Genomic DNA, 23,169 nt, shown 5'->3' on the forward strand with positions numbered 1-23,169 from the left:
ACGGCTCGTGTAATAAAGAAAATCAGAGGAGGGGCTGGTTAAATATGATATGTTTTTAAATTATTGATTGTTCCACACACACAGTCCACCGAGTCCCATTTAAAGGCAAGGGTCCAAACTGGAGGGAAAGAGGCTGGGATCTGTCTGTACGTCTGACTATATTAACCCATATCATGAACTTGTGGTCTCAACCCTTCTGACAGAAATATAGTCCATGTGTAATAACTTTTAGAAGAATGCTATACAAAAATAACTGCAAAATAAGGCGGCAACTAACGATTATTTTCATCATCTAACTAGTGAAAATTGCCAGTCACAATTTCCCAGAGCCCAAAGGACATATTTAAAGCCCCCCTCCAGTCAAGAGTGTGTTTCGCTTACTTGACTTAGATGTTTGAGCTTTGCTGTGCAGAATGATGTATGTATGCACAGACTCATCTGTTCATCTGCTGTAGGGGAAAGTTTCTCTGAGCTCACCTTGAATCTCAGTTTGACACGTGTATGTACGAGATGATTTTTGTGACATCACAACTAGTTTGGAGCCAATCATGGTCCAACATGCAACTGTACACAAGAGTTATGTGGAAACTTGAAACTTCCAATGCACATACACTAAGAATGGACTTTCAGTGAAGTGGGAGACATTTTTTGTCTAAAAGTTAAACTTTTTAAATAAAACATATTTGCATATTCATAGATACAGGATTTTTTTTAATGATGGGAGAGTAGATGTAATTTTTAACAAGGTAATTCAGTTTTTCTTGTGGAAAAACCATATGGGAGACGTTATTATTCCAAGCACAGTATTTTTATGTCTTAAAACATGTCTGGAGGGGATCTTTAAATTGCTTGTTTTGTCCAACAAACAATCCAAAACCCAAAGATATTCAGTTTATTATCATAGAAGTTGAAGAAACCAGCAAAAATTCATATTTGAGAATTTTCAATCAGAGAATGTTTTAATTTTTTACCTAAATATGATTTAAACAATTACTCAGTTATTAAAATTGTTACAGATAAATCCCCTGTCGATCGACTGATCGTTTCATCTCTAACTATGGATAGGTATATGCCGCCATTGAATACTGCTATGATATCTGGACTATTAATATAAGGAAATATAATCCAATGAGGGACAATAAGATGTTTAACAACTTAGTATTTAGCACCCAAGACACAAAATAGTCCCTGTTGGAGCATTATTGGTTTATTACAGTCTCATCTTTAAGGAACAATCATGACTAAATGGATATATCTTTGCTTTGCATCTACCACCTGCCACAACTTTGACCAGACCAGATACAAAGTCAAAAATCTGAAGAACTGCACCAATCTCCTTTAATTAAAAAAGAATGTACCCTCGAAATAAAAGATATCCTGAGTCATAACAATATAATTTGCATTGTTATACTGTGGAATATATACAGTAAAAGACAAAACATTCAATACTTTTTAATCAAGCACAGATCAATTGTTGCAAAAGTAATAACAGGGATGTCATGTTGTGGAGGTTTTATTTCAGATTAGCTGTTCAGATATCAATAATTCTTGCTAAGGCTTGTTTCAAGTCTTACATAATGAAAGCTGACCCACAAGTTTCCTCCTTACTGTAATTGTTGTGTGAATCAAAGAGAGGGAGATTGACAGGCTGTATGGGAGGATTAATACGGTGGGTGAGCGACTACATACTGGGTCGGGAGGGAGGGAGGCGGGAACAAGAGAGGCAGGGGAGAGGAGAGAGAGTAAGATATGGGGTGAGAAGGAGGAGAATGAGAGAAAAGTAGGAGAGGACAAAAAGCGGGGAGAGAGTTAACGAGAGGGAGAGCATTAATTGTGTGCATTGTGCCGGGGCTCTTTTGCTGAGTGTGGCTGTCGAGGTGCGGGCGCTAACCCCTCCAGCAGCCCGCCGTGATCTGAGCCAGCTCTCAGACTGCTGTATTCCAACGCAATTAGGCCACTCAAAGGCCTGCTTAAAGCTGCACCCCCACCACCACCACCGCACACACACACACACACACACACACAGATAGCAACAGCCCCTGTGGGTCCCCTCCATTGTATCGGGGAGGTGTATTCTGTCCCTCTTTGAGGCCCTGGATGAAGAGACCACCCTGGGGAGTAGAAAAAAGGGAGGATTACCTCTTTTTCTGTCCCTTTCCCTCTGTCTTTCTCTCTGTCTTTCTCTTTATCTTTCTCTCTCTTTCTGGTTTAGGAGTTCACCTCTAAATCAGCTCAGGCAGCCACAGAGCTGAGCTTTGGTTAGCTCCTCCAAAGAGACACAACTTGGGAGTTTTTGCAGGAGGAAACCGAAGAAGAAGAGCAATGAGGCATTTCTGTGATGGATGTCATTGCGGGACTGCTTTAGCAATATCACTTTCCTCTTCCTCTTTCATTATTCATACAGTCATATATTTCAACAAGTGGCACGGGGCGTGTAGCTCACTAGCTCGTCCCCGTTGGCATCAGCGCCGCAGCCTCAGTCTGTCAGTCCCCTCTGTGTGCTGTATTAAGAGAAAGCTCTTCACGATAGCAGAGTTCTCTTGGCTGGGTTTCAGCGTGTCTCATTCCCCAGAAAGCATTTAAAGCAGATTACCAACCTAACACTACACCTCCCCAATAAGAGAAGAGAGAAAAAAAAAACCTGGCACATTAACACCTGCAATACTACTCAATGGCATCAACAGATTAACGAGGTAATCCACACAATGAGGTCTTTGATTCGTGTGGTTTGGCAGGCAATAACGCCAGGCATAATGCACACTGTTATTTCAGACTGTCCCAGCACGAGAAAACCTGGCAGAAGCCGTTCCCTTTTTTGTCTTTCCGTCAGATGAGCTTTTGAAGAATCTTAACTCGTGCATCTGGTGCGTTTGCCTGTTTCCTTGTCAGAGAAATAACCTGCTGGCTGCTCCTGTGGCACACGTGAAGGGAGAAGGGGAGGAATCACAGGCTTTCTGAAGGCAGTTTAAACAGCAGGGCTGAGGAGCTCTCCCTCATCTTTCCCCCCATTTTTCTGCATAAGGACGTGCGTATTGGATAAGTGTGTGTGCGTGTGTGTATGATAGATCTCGCGGTCCCATCGCTCATGTGCGGCTCGATTAGCCCCACGTGCCTCGTTCGTCAGACGTGGAGGCAGAGCAGATGGCAGGAGACGCACCGTGTTACCATGCTGCGGCACTATGTAACGCTGCTCTAATTGAAACATCAATACTGCCCTGTCAATACACTACTGCTACTTTACAAAACACCACTACCTACAGACCTGCACTTGATTGGGGAAAAGCTGCTATTGCTCTGACATCTCTGTTTCATATTGAGATGCACTGGTAAAAAGTTTCTGGCTGATTCCAAAATGACAACAAAGTAACTTTTTCCAACACACGGTTTCTGGTGTTTTTAATATCCTAATTTCAATTAAACACTTGAGTTAATTTCTGTTTGTATACAGTGTTGTGGTGGGAAAGGAAGCATGCAGAAATAAGAGAGAGAATTTGCTCTGTAGCATCTCTGCTGTGCCACATTTTTAATGAATTGATAAAAAGTTGAGGGAGTTCACATGGCTGTGATCGGTAATTCGACGTTATCGGAAATTCAGTGGAGAACAGAGAGAAATTAGGCGGCTAGAAATTAATTTGCTATTTGTCCAACTCAATGAGGAGTGACACAGCCCCTTTAATGAATGGGTAATCCATTTCTTATTGCACTGAGCTGAGTTCACCCTTCAATGAAGTGGAAAAAAGACAAACATATCTTTCACTAACCTTTGCAACTTCCGAAAGCAAACGAGGAGGGGAGATGAGTGCAGAGACCTGCTCCTGAAACTATTTGTTTTTGGGGAAGGATTTATGTGTGTGTGTGTGTGTGTGTGTGTGTGTGTGTGTGTGTGTGTGTGTGTGTGTGTGTGTGTGTGTGTTGCTGTGGCTGGGAGAGTGATTGAGTTTTAAAAGCCAAGCTAGGAATCCACAATAAATAATCTGTGCCAACACTGAGGCCACACAGTCAAAGTACTGTACGTGGAATTGATTCATGATCAATTGGCTTGCTGCACTGTGGAAAATAACAGCCTTTATTTAACCATGCTTCATATTTGTTTCTTCAGTTCCCTGCCCGCCGCCCTGTCCCTTCCCTCGCCTTTCTGCTCACACTTTCTCCTCCTCCTGGATCTGAAGAGTCTTACTGTTGCACCTCCTTCACATCCATGACCACATCCTGGAGAATCTGTGATGGTAAGGACCGGCTCTCTCTGTCCACATTATCCCTGGTGGTCTTTGTCTCATGAAGCTCCTTCACAGCAGAAGGTCTTGACTCCGGGAAGGACTTCGGTACAACATCTGTCTGATGTAACTGTTGGAAATAGTATTAATATGAGTGTATGACATGAGAAAACGTCCACAGAAACTAAATGTAGATATAATGTAGATGCATACAGTAAAAGCAAATAGGGCTGCAACTGCAGATTACTTTCAATATCAGCTAATCTGCTGATTATTTTCTCAACTAATTGATTAATCGTTCCGTTAATAAAATGTTAGAAAGTAATGAAAAATGCCTGTCATAATTTCCTGAAGCCAAACGTGATGTCTGTTCCCTGTTTTGACCAACCAATAATCCAAAACCTAAAGATACTCAGTTATCTCTCATATAAGACAAAGAAAGACAGCAAATCCTCACAATTGAGAGGCTGGAACGAGGGAATGTTTGTCATTTTTGAAAGAACAAAAATCAAAAGGTTTAAAAAATGTAATTAATCAGCCAATCAATTAATTGCTTAATTGTTTCAGATGTAAAAGCAGCCACGTCCAGTAAGAAAAACAGGCGTTTTGGTGGCCAAATGGGCTAAACGCCATGTGCCTAGCATGAAAACACATATTTATCTGATTCACAAAATCACAGTGTTTCCCTTTCATCTCTTCCAAATTGTAACCTTCAATGTCAACTATTTCATCATGCAAAGAATTCCTTAAAGTTTAGTGATTGAATTCCTTAAAATACAACAAGACAGTACAGAAACAATCTGTAAGTCTGTTTCCATCCAAATGTTTTTATGCCCATTTACAATTTGCGCATAAAAAACCCTGAGTGGAAACGCATTAACTTGAAAAGTTAACTAAAAAAGTCGAAATATTGCAAAACATTTTAACGCTTGACTGAGCGTCACCGGATTGGAGAATTAGCAAATATTTGCAGTAGCAGTTGATGAAAATGTGCGTTCATTTGCATTTTCTTTTACCGATTTTCTGGATGGAAACTTGACTACGGTATCTGGAGTGGTGCTGCAGCTTACCTGGAAAGCCATACTGGACATCTGGGGCTTGTTGAGGGTCTGGTTATCCAACACTAAGTTTCCAGGAATCTTCTGCATCTGGGTGATGGCACAGATATTTAATGTTAAAGACAAATAAAAGGTAAGATAATATAGAACCATGGATCTCATCCTGTTTCTGAGGATGAAATCCAGGATGACAAAAGATGATTTCAGGAGTCATTGCAGTAATTAAATTAAAGGTGTACTCCAGTGATATTGTATTCAACTTGCATTAAGTTGGAGGACTCTCAAGAGACAGATGTTAAAAAGAATAGTCAAAATCAAAGCAGCAAAGGCCGAGATATGTTGGCTTTTAGTCCCTAGTTTGGGGCAAGCTCCAGAAACGCTAGGTACTAGATTACCCATAATGCAGCCAACAGAATCTTTTCATTCAACCCTCTTTTTGTTAAAAACCTGCACCTTTCGAACTCCACGCCCACAATTTCTAAGGTAGCCTTTCTGTTAAAAAATGGAAATCACCACCCCAAAACCTCATGACATCAGGGGCTGTTTTCTCAGACTTGACAAATTTCCTCCAGAGTGACAGAAGTGACAGTTTTCAGAGGCTCAGTAGTACTCCCTATGACTTGTAAACACACCTTTATGTGTAAAATCTGTGAAGTGGATTTTAATATGCCATGATTTATTTATAGTTGTCGTGCTAAATTATTTGTTGTTAAGACTCCTTGAGGTCCTCCGTCTGTTGCACTTCACACCAGCACCACTTGCAGCAGGGGTTGTGACTCCTTTGACATCCTTTTCCCCCTCCTTATGGATGTCATGAGTGAAAGAAACTGAGGAAACACCAGATGAAATCTGATTCAACTCTGTTTTCTCAAGGAAAAAGACAAGGACAAACAGCTGAATTTGAAATCAATCAAAAACTGGCTCTGTCCACAGGAGCGACGTTCAGACTCTGGTTACGATTTGATCTTGGCTCAAGTTTTCAGTGAGTGTTGACATCTCAGAGTTGTGAGGAATCCCGAGCCGGCAGCTTACAGCGGGGGTTTCAGTGATACAGTATTTAGAAGGCATGAGGAAGTGGCAGCGCTGCAACAGACGGCACCGTACACAGCGCTTTCAATTATTTCTCACAGCATTCATGAAAATAGAAACACAGCGGGCAGTACAGTATGAACAGCAAAACTAAAAAAAGACATGGGGCGAAAAGAGAACTCCCAAGCTAAAATAAATGGCGTCGTATGCCGTTGCTGGTTAAGAGCTGAGAATAGTGTATGTCTCCAAAATAGGAGAAATAGAAATTGTGTGGTGTAGACAGGGTGAGCGGTGATGGAGCAAAAACCTGAGCATAAATAATTGGAGTTAGGGTTGAAGTGATTGATTTGATAGCATCTTAATAATCTGTTTTGAGACTGAAGTTGGTCTGATAAACTTCATGCAATAACGGACAGGACTGGACCACTGTTTGTACGAGTCATGTACAGATGGCTTGCCTTTTCCACAGGGGGAAAACACTTGTTTGACTTAAGACCTTTAATGTCCTAGTCTGAGTGAGTTTAGAGTTTAAATGTGTTTCCAAAATCCACTTAAATAAAAATAAACAGGACTAAGAGTCTACAGCCATGCTAGCGGCTCTGGGAGGCTGTACTTAGGCACAGCGGTGCTTTGAGCTAAATGCTAATATCAGCATGCTAACATGCTCACCATGACATTGCTAATAGGCTGATGTTAAGCAGGTATAAGTTTTAACATGTTCACCATTTTAATTTCACGTGTTAGCATGCTAACATTTGCTAATTAGCACTAAACATAAAGTATAGCTCAGGCTGATGGGAATGTTATTAGTTTTGTAGGTATTTGGTCATAAACCAAAGTATTGGACAAATAACATTTTTGACCTGATGATGATGCTAGATGGAGAGTGAAGGGATCACCAAAGTTGTTACAAATCATCCTGAGTGGCTTAGCACTACTGTTAAGGTGTTGTATGGCAGTGCCTGCTTCGCTAGCCATCAAAATGTCACGTAAATTGCAGTGTGTTTGAAAAGTGTTTGAAATATTGCCAAAAATAAAATTATTAAGGTATATATATATATTAACTGGGCTGAAGTAACTGATAAAAACGTAAAAATTAAAAAATAGAAACTAGAAACAGGTCTTAGCATTTAATGACCTGAAATCTTCTTGAATCTATTGAGGATAAGAGAAAAAACTTACCTGCTGGTGGTGATAGAGGAAAAGTCAGGGGATCACCAAAGTCCCTAACACCACCACTGACACTACTTAATTTGGTTTTTTCCCCTGCTGATTTTCAACAACAGAGCTTCAATCTCTGCACTATTAAGTTTTTCTTTTTACTCTTGTGTGACATTTTTGTTAGTTCAACTTACCCAAAAACGAAGCGTATCGGGCAGCCTTACTTAGCAGTTTGGGGGTGTTGATTATAATGATGATGATGATCTCATGAAAGTGCACCTCATGAACAGGTGGCATTCATTAAGTCTGTGCAGAGTTTGGTGGATCAGACTTGGAACACTTGTATGTAAGCCTCAAAGAAAAGAGAACTTTAGGATAAGAATACGAAAATGTTGTTGCAAGAGGCCCAAGTGAGTGGTAAAGGAACTCTGGGCCTTATTTTTGTTGTTTTGGCCATCTTTTTTGTTTGCAAACTTGTTTGATTGTCTGATTGCTTGTTTTTATTGATGCCACCGTGTTCCCAGATCTAAGCAATTAACTTACCCATAGAAATGATGACCAAAACTACAAAAAACAAAGACCCAAGTGGTAATAAACAGGGAAAAACCTAAAAATTGAAAGCTTCAGATTGGTAGATTTAGTATATATTCAAGCACTGGAATGCACACACACCTACACCATATCCTGTCTGCCCTCTAAGTCATCGGCAGAAACAGATGACAACCAGCTTTTCCTGGAGCTGATCTCTCTCTCTCCTCCCCTAGATGAGAAGCTGTTAGTGAGGGAGAGAGAGACTCACAGACAGAGATGTTTGTTTCCCAGCCCTTCCACCGTCTCTGTGGGACAACCCCCCCCCCAACCAACCAACCAACCAACCAACACCCCCCACCCCCCCACCTCGCGGATCAAACAAAGGACATCATTTGTAGGCCAAGTCTTTTTCTGAGCGTCTCTCTCCTCGGCTCTGCATACCAATCCAATACAGCCCAAGGAAAAAAAGCCACGCCGTGGTACATGTGCGTGTGTATGTGTGTGTGTCTGGGCCGGGGGTTGGAAGGTCTGTTTGCCTCTCCGCCGAGCATCGATTTATCCTTTTCTCCAATTTATTTCTCCTCCTTGCCTCTACGATCCATTCAGATCTGCCTCTAGGGGAGGAACTTGGGGTAAAGACGTTGTCAGGCCTCCTCGTTGCCTCCTAACACCGGCTCAAAACTCATCTACAGGCCCGGGGACCGTGTACCCCTGCAAGGACATGTCGGGCAGCAAAATGCACACAAACAGAGCTACCTGTCGTCCAGTTGTCAGAGCTGTAATTGGCCTCATAATGCAGCGTAAAGGACACAGTTAGAAGGCGAGAGGAATGAGGATAATGCAGTATTTGTCTGAAAGAGAATTGTATTTGTTTCAAACACTGTGCTGAAAGATGATTCAGTAGACCACAAAATGTCCTCTAATTTCAAAGGGGAGTAATACCCTGCTCTTCTTTCTGCAGTAACAACTGTTGGAGAAGCCAGAATGATATTTAATTGTTCCTCATAATCAGGCCTAGACTCAGTGTACGAGCAGATATGATCAGAATAACAATATCTCAAGTCCTGATTCAACAGTCTCTGTCTGTATGGTGCTGACATTTTCAGATGTTATTACTCAGACTCAAGGATTTGTATCCTAAAGCCTCGGCCGTGATGACAGCGTTGAACAGAAATGCTGCATGTGCACAAATCCCACTGTCGTACCCCTACACACACACACACACACACACACACACACACACACACACACACACACACACACACACACACACACACAGAAAGACTCACTCACATACGTATGGCAGAGATCTGTAAGCCATTTTTCAGTGTCACGGTGAGCGACGCCTGGCACATCCTTACACCTGAAGTTGATCAATGCAGATATGTCCAGGAGGAAATTGAAATCCATAGGAAATTAGGCGGCGCCAGTGATTTATTGGAATAGTAAATCACAGTGCGTGTGATGTGTGAAATGTGTGTGTTCCCGCTATGTGTACAGTACTGTACCTTGTGTCTGGCTGGGACGGTGATATCAGCAGCCCGTACCTTCCTGTCTCTCTCCATTTGGTAGATCCATTGAATCAAGTCCAGAGGGGCGTAATGGTCCCTCTGGTACACCCCCCTCTGAGGGACGGGGTGACTCGACCCCATGGACACAATGCTCTGCAGGGGTCCCTCTGAAATAATAAAAAAAAAAAAGCATAGAACTACTGTTAAAGCAGTGCATTGCGCTGTCTGCCTCAGTAGCTACCAGTGATGCGCAGGTCAGGGTTTTTTAATACGCACCCACCCAACCCGATATGAGAGCCAGTCCGTAACGCCTGACCCTCAAAAATATGCATTAATCAACCACCTGAACCTGACCCGCAAACTACCAACTTTATGCATTATAGTAGCACAATTGTCAGGACTGAGCGCCACGGCGCTCTCTAAGGTGCTGATCCTGAAGCTGGGAGCAGTCCAGAGCGCTGCTTTCTCCCCCGCCCACAGTAGTGGGAAGATCTAGGCTAAATAAACAGACAAATTGTTCGTTGTTGTGTTATTGAATAGCAGCAAAGCAAGTAGCTAACCCTTCATTAAAGACATAAACTCTGTCTCTCTCTCTCTGTCACACACACACACACACACACACACACAGGCACACAAACAAACGATGCATCCTTCACATCTTAACAGTGAATTTTAACAAAATAGTAGCCTTCATGTGTAGGTCTATAGACTACTGTCTGTTTTAGCCTAGTGTGTTGGTGCACTGTGTAGAAAAAGAATGAAGTCCACAGTTCCAGGATTTAACCTATTTCGATGTGATTCGAGCACACGACCATCTGAGCGGAAAGCGCGCTCACTGGATGTGCTTTTTGATGGAACGCACAGCACCGCTCTAGCCAGCATGGAGAGGATGAGGTGGAAGGTGGACTAGCCTATTGCATGCAATGCTTCTGTAAATTATCAAGAACCCACTCGGAACGCTGCTTTGTCACTTTTTGACCTGCCCGCCCCTGCCTGAACCCGTGATATTTTCTAGTAAGCTTACCCGAACCCGCCCGACCTCTGTCCCGCTGGTTGTGGGTCGACCTGCGCATCACTAGTAGCTACGTTTCCATCAAAACGTCAAGTCAATTTTGCTTAATGTTTGAAATGTTGCCAAAGACAATATGGAAATTAGGTCTTTAGATGCCTTTACTGGGCTGAAGTAATAAAAGTAATACAAATTTTAAAACAGAAAACAGAAACAGGTCTTGGAAATGGGTTTACAATTAATGTTATAATGTCTTTAGCAAAATTTAATAAATAAAGAAACATTCTGTGTGATAAATCCATTCAGCTTTTCTAATTTGTTACATTTTGATTATAAAAAATCTGAAACTGGAAATGCAGCTATTCCCTCTTTGTGTTTACATAATGTAAAGTGTGAAACTGTGGGTGTAAAAAACAAACAAAAAAATGACTCGCACAACTAACCTTATGTTTTACCTTAACCACAAATCAATATTTTCATCCTAGCCCCTTCAAGAACAGCTGCACCCAAATGTCCTCACTTTAGAGACTTTTCCTTGACTTTCGATGCTTGTGAGGAAATCTGATCCTTTAAGAATAAAACTATAAGACAGGCACACTTATAGTACAACGGGAAAATCAGAAAAATATATCCGACATTGAATGCTTGTGTGAGTCTCTTAGAGGAGATTGCATTCATGCGTGAATGTTCAAATAAATCCAGGAGGTTTTTCTCAAGATAGTGTGTAGTGTGAACCCCGACTGAAGAATCTCCACCCCACACAAACACTCCCACACCCCTTCCCTTGCTGTTTTTTTTTTTCCAGGTACACCGCTTGTGTTCTAGCTTGTTTTTGTCCCGCTTTAATTGCTTTTTCTTTCTTTTTTTTGCAGAGAAGAAGAAAAGACAACAACAAGGCGGTGAGGGCTGCAGCTAATGGAGAGGCTGTAATTGTGAATGGAGGCATTCATCTGGAGACGTCGTCCGTGAATTGTGCCACACAATACGCAGCGCCGGGCTGCTCAGATCACCAAGCAGTCACCAAACACACACAGATACACACATATAGACGCACACACTGAACCTCTTAGATCACTGGTGCTCAGAGGAGGAACATAATCACACCTCCACAGAGAATAAGGCACCAAGGAGGGGAGGAGAGGGGAAGGAAGGAGCTGGGGGGGAATTATACAAGGAGAGAGGAGGAGAGGGGGGAGGAGGAGACGGGATGGTGAAATTGATGTTTCCTACCATTTGATTTGGGCCATAGAGCCCAGGAGGCAGATCAGATAGAGTCACACACACACACACACACACACACACACACACACACACACACAGATTGTGACATAGAGTACATGCAAGTAAACATGCAAATACATGCACACAAACATGCAAACACATACACATACATTCTGTGTATAGCCTCACATGCATGTAAGAAAACACACAAGGATTCATGTCTCTTTCGCTCACACACATCATACAAACACATATTTTGAAAAAATACATGCAAGTAAGCCTGCATACACATACGCACAGACAGACACATACACAGGCAGACATATACATTTAAAACTATACATCCTTATGAACATTATGTCTATAACTTGTCAGAGCTCGGAGAACCATCTCACAAACCCCACGCTTTCTTCTACCTGCTCAAACAGTAAAACCCACACACATCCTTCAGCCAAACAAACACCATTAAACCAAAACACACAGAAACGCGGCTAAAAAAGACTCAACAAAGCCTACGTGTATATAAAAAAAACTCATCTCGGCGAGGCGAGACAAGGCACCTGTCAGCGCTGCGGCTCCTGCTACTACAGAGAAACATCAGGAAACAACAACTCAATTAAACACACCATCCCTGTTCAATTACTGCCACATAATCACAGCAATTTACCTTCACTTGCCGCACAGCCACCAAACAAACACACACGGGGGCAAGCACACACACAGAGGCGGACAGACACGCACAAACACACACGGACGAGGCTGGATCACAAAAGACATCCAGGATGCGTTGTAGCTTCATCCTACACACTATGTGTAAAGCTCACCATGTGGTATCTGCTGGCTAACTGGCACAAAAGAGAGAGGGAGGTTTGCAAATGCCACAGTATAAATTACATCATCACAGTTTCGGTCCTGTAAATGCAGTTGGCTATACATTAGGGAACGCATGAGTACATTTATGTAAGTGTTATAAATGTCTAAAACTGTGTGAAAACTGAAAATTATATCTGTAGTAGGTCAACTGTGATGCAAATTAAAAGAATGCATCAGGGTTTGGGGAAATTCTTCACATTTGCGATAAGTAATGAGATCATAGACACCAAAATCATCAAGAAGTTGCCATTATAGAACAGGAAACGGTGGAGACTGCAGTTTGTGCTGCTGTTAAACTGTAATGCATTCCACTGAGAAGTGTTTCTAATACTGTCTACCCTCATTAACATAAAAGAGTAGGACAAATGTCTCTCTAAAACAGTTTCAACAAAAACAGAACATTATGACCTTCATGAAGGTATGAATCATTGTGGGGCTGTTGTAGACTGCATTAGTTTTAGCTGGGTGTAGCTAATAAACTAGCAACTGTATTCCTTTTTTACTCCAATGAACTACAGTGATGCGGAGGCTTAAACAATGGACACAGGGGGTCACAGAAAATCAGTATACAATATTTACTTAGTAATTTCTACTCCCACTTGGATGTGTGTGTGGTCTATAATTATCACAAAGTTGACTGTAAACTAGAACAGAAATCATTAAATCACCCCAGTAACAACCAGAGATTCTTTAGTGATATTTAAACTGTCTGGACAGGGACTGTGATTTGATACCTGTGATACCCAGGGGAAAATTCTGACATTCACAGGCTCCACACTAAAATTTTAACATACACTGTGTTCATGTTAACAGGCCATTAGCATCACAACTTGTAGCAGTTCTAAAGCTAAATGATAAGTAATCTTAACGTTGTGCACAATATGGCCTGAAAGATATGTGGACACACTTTTGCACCAACTACTTCAGTGCTTTTGGTCTGTGGCTGGTTTTCACGGTTTGTACTTGGCACCCTTACTTTCAATTAAGAAACATCTTTATGTAACAGCAACAATGATATTTTAAACAATAGTGTCCCTCCAGCACCGTAACGCAAACATGTGAGACGCTGGACACAGATTATGGAGTTAATTGTATTGAGTAAATTTTAAACTGTTGGAGCTTTTTATCATTACAAACTATAAAGTGTCACAACTGCTGCGATGGCCATAATTGCGGGAGCTGTTCAGGGTTCTCCGTATTTTACTCCTCCTCATTACTCATTGTTGCACAGTGCAGGATTTCTTTATCAAAACTAATGTTAAAAGCCCAACTCAACTCAGATTGTTAGACAACTGTACTGTGAAGATAGAAAGAACAAGCTTTTCATTTATGGCAAAATTATTTTAATTTTAAATCAGTTTCTCAAACAGAGCAACAATGATTAGGCTACATCAATTGTGAATACATGTTCATCTTAGCAACAGGACTACAGTATCGGTTTTCTTACAGGCTTGCAGGTACATGCGCACATCTTTTGGCATATCAATGAGCAAAATCCCATACCACCTCTTTAAATCCAGACTGCAACGCGTTTATTTTCAATACTCAGGGTGGACAGCCCCGGCAGTCTCTCCTGTGCCATGGTGCTTCAGAATCAGAATCAGAAATACTTTATTGATCCCCGAGGGGAAGCTCTCTCTCAGATATGTTTTCATTAGTTTCAGTTTTGAGAAAGGCGCATGCGACAGTCACAGATAAAGTATGAAATAGATTTAATAGCCGTGGCTACATCAGGCACACTTGAATATGGTGTGGTGCTTTATGAATGCAGCTGAGGGTGGGGCCCGTTTGGACTACGGGGCCTCCCCGCCTCACAGGGGCTGCGGGGGTATACTGCAGGCCAGTGTCCCTCCAACTTTGTAGTCAGTCCAGGTCCATATAGAAATGGTTTTCCCAGTTTGGTGTGGAAGAACTTGACTGACCTGCACAGAGCCCTGACCTCAACCCAATCCAACATGTTTGTGGTGAATTAGAAACCCATTACACCTGCAAGCCATCACATCAGTGTTGGTCCTCACTAATGCTCTTGTGGCTGAATGGGAGCAAATCCACGTACCCAGGTTTGAAAATTTGGTGGAAAATCTTCCCAGAAGATCCCATGGTTTTGAAATTTCATGTTGAGCTATTCCAATTGGGTGTAATGTTCAGGTGACAAACTGTGCATACTTACACATACTTTGTTCAGGTATCCACATCCGTTTGGCCAGGTACTGTATGTTGCTACATCTGGAGATTGATTAAATCTACTTGAAATATGATCTAAAAGTAACATGATGTCTAATATCATAATAGAAGAAGACAAATTAAGGCATTTTCACTTTATTGCCAGGAGTTAGATGAGAAGATCGATAACACTCTCATATCTGTATGGTAAATATAAAGCTAAGACTAGGAGACAGTTAGCTTAGCTTAGCATACCAGCTGGCCTATTTCTGTCCAAAGGCAAAAAGTCAGCCTCCCAGCACTGCTAAAGCTCATTAATTAATACATTATATCTTGTTTGTTTGCTAAGTAAAAAAGTGAATAAGTGTATTTCTCAAAAATTCAGAGAATTTCTTTAACACACTAACATTATATTAATAACATGATAATCTCCAAATAGCATTCAAATATATTCTGCACACAGCATAACAAGAGCTTGTTAGTTCAGAGCTGGCTAACTACTACAGAATGATATCATTGGGGAAAGGATTGAGGAATAGCAACACTGTACGAACCTGTGAATGAATAGTGCGTGTGTGTGTGTGTGTGTGTGTGTGGACAGCAGATTGACTAACAGCTTGAACTTGGGTTAGATCCAGGAGCACGGAGAGGAATACATGGATGGATGGAGAGAGAGGGAGAGGAGGAGGGGGAGAGCCATTGATTTCTCAACAGAGAGATCAGCATCTTGACAGAAAGAGACGAGAGAGCAGCGGAGCAAGACACACACATACACACAGATAGAGAGGGTTCCCACTGTGGCCCTCAGGTGAAATTCCACGACTTTTCCATCACTTTCCAGGTTTCCAGAACCGAGCTGGAGTACTTTCATGCCCTAAAAACATTCTTCCTTCCTTGTAGTCTGGTTTTTAGTTGGGCTAAAATTCAGGTTTTAATGTAGATGAGGAGTGAAAAAGTTGTACAATAAATCCATCTGTAATATTCCCTGACTTGAACAGTAAATGTGTTAAGGTCCTTGACTTTTCCTGACCATCTTCCAAAAGTCCATGATATTCCAGGACCTCTTTCACCAGTGGGAACCCCCGTTGACAGAGATCAACAGGAAAGTGTGGTTCAATGTCTCTCTCCCAGCATTCCTCTGCGATTCTAACAACCCTAAAACCCCCGATAGGGACACGGAGGACGGTGCTGCGGCTTTGTGCCGGTGTGGCTAACGAGGTGTGTGTGTGTGCGTAGGTCATAGGCACCGGAGAGAGCTGACACACACCGTGGAAGAGGGGGTGGGATTGGGTAGGGGCAGCCAGGGGTCACGCTGTAATTACACATCACAGTCCCTGTGGTCAGTGGCCCGACTGACTTCTTCTGACTCTACTGCCTCAGCCAAAGAAATAGAGATGGCAGGTGGGGGGCAGGTGGTGGTGGGAGTGGAGGCTTAGCAAATATTTGCGCTGCACTTGTGGACAACTTGGAGTGATCAGGAGAGGATTTAGTTAAATTGTTTTAACTTCAACGTTTATTTTTTCATTTTCTGCTTTTCGGCATTGATTCATTTGGCTTTCAGTGGGTGTTGTTTTTCAAAAGTACACTCAGAGCATGTGTCAGACCTCTACAGTAACCCTGCCTCCATTTTCACCTTAGTTTGCATGTGTTCAAAGTAATGCGAGTGGTTAACACTCTCACATACCGTGCGTGGTCCTGTGTGGGTGGTAGGTGCCGTAGAGGATGAGCGTAACACTGAGCAAGGCTCTGGATGCCTCCTCGTCATTTGGCCTTGTACAGCTCATCACTGTGCCTTTGTGGTCAGTCACCTGGAAACAAACACATCAGCAAGGGCATCACTTCACCAAAAAAAAACCTGATTCAAACTTTCTTCTTGCATCTAATACTCATAAATCAATTTGTTTGGACTGAATTCATGTGAAGAAAGTGGGGAAGTAACACAAATGACAAAATGTTATTATTTGGTTAATGTAGTAAATTATAACATACTGTTCAGTATACTGTCCCTGACACAAATACGGTGCTATTCAGGTCAAAGCTTGTTTTCGACGCTCCTAACAAGAAAAAAAAAACAATGCAGTTTCTATAGGAAAGCTTGAGAGCTGTCCTAAACTGTAAATACTGTAAAACTGTGGTGAAGCGATGACATGTGTGCACATACCGGAAGCAGAAGCGGATGTGTTGGAAATGCTTGACAGCAGTGATTTTAGAAAAACTCAGATCAGAATATATTTTATTCTTTTCTTGACACACAGCAGACTATACTGTACGTTGGACCCTGACCAATGCTGAGCAAGGTTGCTAAGGCAAACTTACATACATTTGGACTCATTATAGTTCAGTTACAGAACACCATTTTATGCTGCAAATACTTTTATGCATTCTGTGATCTTTTCACATTTACGTTATTGTGCAGCTTTTTGGTCACAAGCAGTTTCTACAACAGTCAAGTCTCTTAAAATGCTACATTATTGTGCAATACAATTTTTGGATAGGAGGCCAATCAGATTCCACTGCCACCATATTCTTAAGAAACTAAATGTTAAGCTTTGATCTTTTCAATACATTTGCTAATATTAAACCCATGCATGAATACCTAAGTAACCAGGCTCCTCAGATGCTCAGTGACATGGTAGTACCTCTCAGAGTTTCTGGCTCAGTAACTCAGGGTGCATCTATGGGGAACTGGAGGGTGCCTTTTTGTAAATTCTCATTTGGACAGATGTCTTTCTCTGTTCAGAGGATAAACATGTGGAACTCCTTACTTACAGAACTCAAACTTAATCACAATTGGGATCATTGTCAACTCAAGTTGAAACAGCTTTTAAAGAGATATCAGTCATTTAGCCATGAACAATCTGGTGCTTTCCATCAAGTTTTATGGTCATTTTATTGTATCACTGTTTGTGTTTTCTGCTCTTTTGTATGTTTTAGTTTTAGTTTTTATAAATTCCCACCTAGGGACAGACACTGCAAACTACCTTCAGCTATAAATACTGTTTTATGTGGCATTGGTCCATGCTATATACTTGTCTGTATACAAATAAAAAAAAATAAAAACAAACAATACAAACCCATCGTAGCTTGCCGTCTTTCACAACCCGCGTGAGGTACATAGGCAAGGTGCCAGAGACCAACTTCACTGTTCACCTGGCAGCACCAACAACATCATTCCCTTTCGCTTCTATATGCTTACATGTGAAATATGTATGTGGTAATGTAATACTGTATGTGCGTGGAGGAGCGCTCCGTGCTGCTATTGGTCAGCGTCTCGGAACACGTTGTAGAAGTTGTCAAACTAGGCGAGAGGAGCCAAAACAATTCTGACAAACAGCACACTTTATGTCGGGACAAAGTGATGCTGTGTTGTTTGTCTCCCACTATGACATGTTCCATGGGATAAACCAACTGTTGTGCCTGATTTTCATTCCCACCTTTCGGGGCTGATATCATGTAGTTTGATCCTGATCCAGGTTATTGCAGAGGTGTGGACTCAAGTCACGTGATTTAGACTTGAGTTAGGCTCCAGTCATGACTCATGATAACTTTACACTAGACTAGATGCAAAATATAAAAAAACAAAAGAGAGAGACTTGTTATTCAACTTTGACTTTAATGCCAGTGACTTGTGACTTCACTTTGACTTTAGATTTTTGACTTGGAACATGGAATGATATTCTGCTCAAGCCCCCAAAATACTCCTTTAGTCCAGAACAGCTCAAAGACAGACTTCACTCCATATAAACTCTCATACATCTGCCAGAGTAGCTGCCCAGTCTGCCTGTGTGTGTGTGTGTGTTTATTCTATATATGTGTGTGAGAGTGTATGTGCGAGTGCTCCCAGCAGACCAGAGGCCAGGCATGGCGGCCTCCAGCCGAGCACTGCATTGATTTGTTGTTGGTAAACAAACAGCTGGATGCTAAAGGTGGATCGATACGCCTCGCATGCTTCCCAGCCTCCCAGCATGCCTTTCTACTGGGTCGACATGGCTCTCCATGGCTGTCGCATGGAAACCTCATGAGTCAAATATTTAGAGTTGTCTGACTGTTTCTAACTGAAGTTAATTTTTTACATAACTTTACTCTCCTGACACAAGGGTCCATGAAATCCATAAATACTGTTTTTGGATGCCATAACTTAGCAGTATATCTTAGCTTACTTAGCAAATATCTGTTGTCATGTTTGGTGATGATCTCAGCCATACTGTAAGTGCACTTTATCTTCATATAAATTAGGCACCAGTTGCCAATCGATGACCAAAAATGAAGGAGAAATAAACTGGTTGGTATACTACTGGCATGATGTTTAACTATACTGGAATCAAAAGTGTGAGAGCTATAAGCTGAGACAAAAGAGAGACCAAGAAAATGAAAGGATTAGCAGAAGCAGAGGAACTGAGGGGAGAGGGGAAGGATTTCAAAGCCAGAAAGAGAAACTTCAGACAGAAAAAAAAGAGAGGTGGGAGGATTAGTGATGGGTGAGAGATGGCAGGATATCGAAACGGGTGAGTGTTAGGGAGAGGAAAGTGAGAACCAGCGATAGAGGATGAGCCTGAGAAGAGAGAGGAGTTCAGGAAGAGACAGTGAAACAGAGAGAGGCAAACCGAGAGGAAAAAGACGGGACAAAGATACACGTAACAATAAGAGGAAGACAGAGCACATCATTGAGGAAGACCGTTATAGAGGAGACAAAGAGTCATAAAAAAGAATGTTGCTGTTAAAACTTTGATGTTTGAGACAATACTAATAAAGTTCTCCTGAATCTCGAAAATGTCTCTCATATGTCCAAAGTGTCAAAAAAAAGTTTCCCAGGATATAGTTGCAAACCAGGAGGCTGCCCTGTGCCACCACAGTCCTCTACTGCTGGACACTGCTCTGTCTGTGCTGCTAAGCTGTTCAGCCATGCTGACTTATCATAGTAAGAAAAGCACAGGTGTTACTAATAACTAGTGTTCTAGTAAGCCATGACAGCATGCACAACAGCAGGACCCTGAAACGGAAGCAGCTAAATGGAATTCAACCATCATTATTTTTATTATTTACTCCTGTACTTTTCCTACTGTGACGTGTAAAAAAGGCCTATGGCTCATTTTAATTACCAACTTTTCTTATTCAGCCAACATTGTAGAATACATCACTTCCTGCCCTCAAGCACATTTTTGGGGGTATAGACTTACCTAGGGTTGGGGTTCAACTGCATTTTATTAAATATGACAACAGTGTTGAATTTTCTTATCAAATCTGAATCCTTTCAAATCATTTTTTTATTTTTCTGACCACACAATACATTATTAAATACTGAGGTAAATACTGTACATTGTCTTGTAGCCTATTGAAATTTCTTTTTTCTGATTTTAGAAATCAGTTGATACAGTGGTGTGCAAAAGTGTGAAAGTGTGTGAAAAAGTGATTGCCCCCTAAACCAAATAGGGGGCAACTGGTTGGGCCACCCTTAGCAGCAACAACTGCAAACAAGCGTTTGCGATAACTTGCAATGAGTCTTTTACAGCGCTGTGGAGGAATTTAGGCCCACTCATCTTTGCAGACTTGTTGTAATTCAGCCACATTGGAGGGTTTTCGAGCATGAACTGCCTTTTTAAGGTCATGCCACAGCATCTCAATAGGATTCAGGTCAGGACTTTGACTAGGCCACTCCAAAGTCTTCATTTTGTTCTTCTTCTTCGTCTGTCAGCCTCACTAGAATGCTGTATGAAATTCACATCTGAATCCATATAAGGTTAATGAGGCTGTTATGCAACAGATGTTGAATAAACATTCGCAAACAGTTTGCTCAACTTATCTCCACTAGGCCACTCGTCTTCATTTTGTTCTTCTTCAGCCATTCAGAGACCCCACAACAACATCCAAAGAACTGCAGGCCTCACTTGCCTCAGTTAAGGTCAGTGTTCATGACTTCACCATAAGAAAGAGACTGGGCAAAAATGGCCTGCATGGCAGAGTTCCAAGACGAAAACCACTGCTGTGCAAAAAGAACATTAAGGCTCGTCTCATTTTTGCCATCTTGATGATCCCCAAGACTTTTGGGAAAATACTCTGTGGACAAAAGTTGAACTTTTTGGAAGGTGTGTGTCCCTGTCATACCAACAGTAAAATATGGTGGTGGTAGTGATCCAAAAAACACCAGCAAGTCCACCTCTGAATGGCTAAAGAAGAACAAAATGAAGACTTTGAAGTGGCCTAGTCAAAGTCCTGACCTGAATCCTATTGAGATGCTGTAGCATGACCTTAAAAAGGCAGTTCATGCTCGAAAACCCTCCAATGTGGCTGAATTACAACAATTCTGCAAAGATGAGTAAAATTGAGGCAAAATTCCTCCACAGCGCTGTAAAAGACTTATTGCAAGTTATTGCAAACGCTTGATTGCAGTTGTTGATGCTAAGGGTGGCCCAACCAGAAACTAGGTTTAGGGGGCAATCACTTTTTCACACAGGACTATGTAGGTTTGGATTTTGTTTTCCCTTAATAATAACATCCTTCATTTAAAAACTGCATTTTGTGTTTACTTGTATTATCTTTGACTAATATTTAAATTTGTTTGATGATCTGAAACATTTAAGTGTGACAAACATGCAAAAAAATAAGAAATCAGGAAGGGGGCAAACACTTTTGCACGCCACTGTATGTGTTAACTTAACAATTGATAATGATACTGATATCTCTGCACTGTAGGTGTCGATAGCTGATATTTTGTGTTGATATTTGATAGCTTTATATGACATATGATTGAAACAACATTGACAGATCTTTTGTGTTTTTACTAAAATGTAATTTGTGTGAGGACGGAAAAGCATATAGGCTATCGCAATCTGTAGTGAAACTGTTGATAAACAACAATAATTAAACAAGTTTGAAATCATATATACATTTTTCATTATAACACAACCCTTCACCTATAGACTCAGATAAACAATTACAATTCTTTATGTCTAAGTCTAAATAAATGATTTTATTTACCTCAGACAGCGATTGTACTGGGCGACTATCAGGGGTAAAATGTAAAACAGGAAGTTGCTAGAAAAGTGCTCAGTACTCAGTTTACTTTCATGGAATAAACAGAGGCTTCAAAATAAAGTCCTAAAAAGGAACCTGTGAGTGTTGGCTGTGTTGGAGCAGGAGGCAGAGTCAGATGGGAGGGGAGGAGGAGTCTTGCTGCGTCTACATATGTAAAGCAGCAGGGAAGCAGCAGTGTGTCAGACTGAGGCTCTGGCCCAACCTGAGCTCCTCGCTGCTCCCTCCAACACATCAATCATCCAAAACAGGGCCATCATGGCCACACTGCATGCTGGGAGACACACACGCTCAGGCACGCACACACTGCGGCATGCTTAAACACAAACAACTGAACAAACACACACAGGGTTTCATGAACAGTTTAAATTGTACACACACACACACACACACACACACACTTTGTGTTGCAAACACATGCATATACACTGAGGTAAAACGTACAGATACATACAGTATGACAATGCACACACACGCATACACAGAAGAAATTACACGAACATTCTGCAACACGCACAGAAACAAACACATACTGTAAACAAAAACACACTGCAAAAGTGCACATTGTAAATGACATACAAACACCTACAGTACACACACACACACACACACACATATAGGAGTGTGCACACACAGAGTCACACTCTCTCTGCCTCCCAGTCTCACACAAAGCATGAAGACAAACAGAAATAGGTATCCTGTGCCCACAGGGTGCCCTCGCCCCCGACCATCTGTGACGGGTGCCAACACACAGTGGGTGATATTTACATGGAGACCCCCTCCACACACACACGGAAAAAAAGAAATAAATACCCACAAAGGGCCGCATGGATCGCTTGATCTCCCCAAACTCATTAAACATGCAGATATATGCAAATATATGCACCTCTAGAAATCCACCTTGGGCCAGAGTGAGTGAGAGAGTGTGTGTGTGAGTGTGTTTGTGGCTGAAAGTACACATTTGTGAGAATGTGCGTGTGAGTTTATTTCCACTGTAGCAACTACAGAGTCTTTGGCAGTGTGTCTGCCAAAATCGTTGCGAGTGGTGTCAGTTTGTGCAGTTACTGTATACGCTGTTACAGTGAAGTGTGGAGATGTTTTTACACTTGTTTACCAGCAGTGAGTGGTACTTTTCCTTGTTATAAGTAATGCATCAAATTATATTATTACTTTTAAAAGTAATAAAACTACATTTAGAAATCTTAACTAAAATTCCGCCTTTAAAATACCATATACCATATTTAGGGCTGATCTGAATTCCACTTCCATTGCCTTATTTCTAGTCGTCTCAATTTTAGCTTGGATTACAAAATAATGGTCAAAGCTGTGTAACAAAGTTCCACTCCTACTTGGAATTAGTAAATCATAAG

General features: G+C 41.5%; 1 protein-coding gene across 8 annotated transcripts in view; it reads right to left on the minus strand.

The window, feature by feature from the left end:
- Positions 1 to 23,169, minus strand: part of LOC122882240 (neuroendocrine convertase 1-like) — a 180,559-nt gene that overhangs the window by 3,570 nt on the left and 153,820 nt on the right. For 5 of the 8 annotated variants that reach the window (XM_044209429.1, XM_044209428.1, XM_044209425.1 and 2 more), the window contains 4 exons: positions 16,455 to 16,578; positions 9,502 to 9,671; positions 5,285 to 5,362; positions 1,498 to 4,344 (listed from right to left, as the gene is read on the minus strand). In XM_044209429.1, the coding sequence (XP_044065364.1) occupies positions 4,174 to 4,344; positions 5,285 to 5,362; positions 9,502 to 9,671; positions 16,455 to 16,578 (543 nt within the window). In that variant the 3' untranslated portion in view covers positions 1,498 to 4,173. Of the gene's footprint in view, positions 1 to 1,497; positions 4,345 to 5,284; positions 5,363 to 9,501; positions 9,672 to 11,390; positions 14,834 to 16,454; positions 16,579 to 23,169 lie in introns of those variants that run through there. The other 3 variants (XM_044209422.1, XM_044209423.1, XM_044209430.1) reach the window with 3 other exon arrangements.

This window comes from Siniperca chuatsi, linkage group LG9 (assembly GCF_020085105.1).
Source record: "Siniperca chuatsi isolate FFG_IHB_CAS linkage group LG9, ASM2008510v1, whole genome shotgun sequence".
In the NCBI taxonomy this organism is placed as follows: Eukaryota; Metazoa; Chordata; class Actinopteri; order Centrarchiformes; family Sinipercidae; genus Siniperca; species Siniperca chuatsi.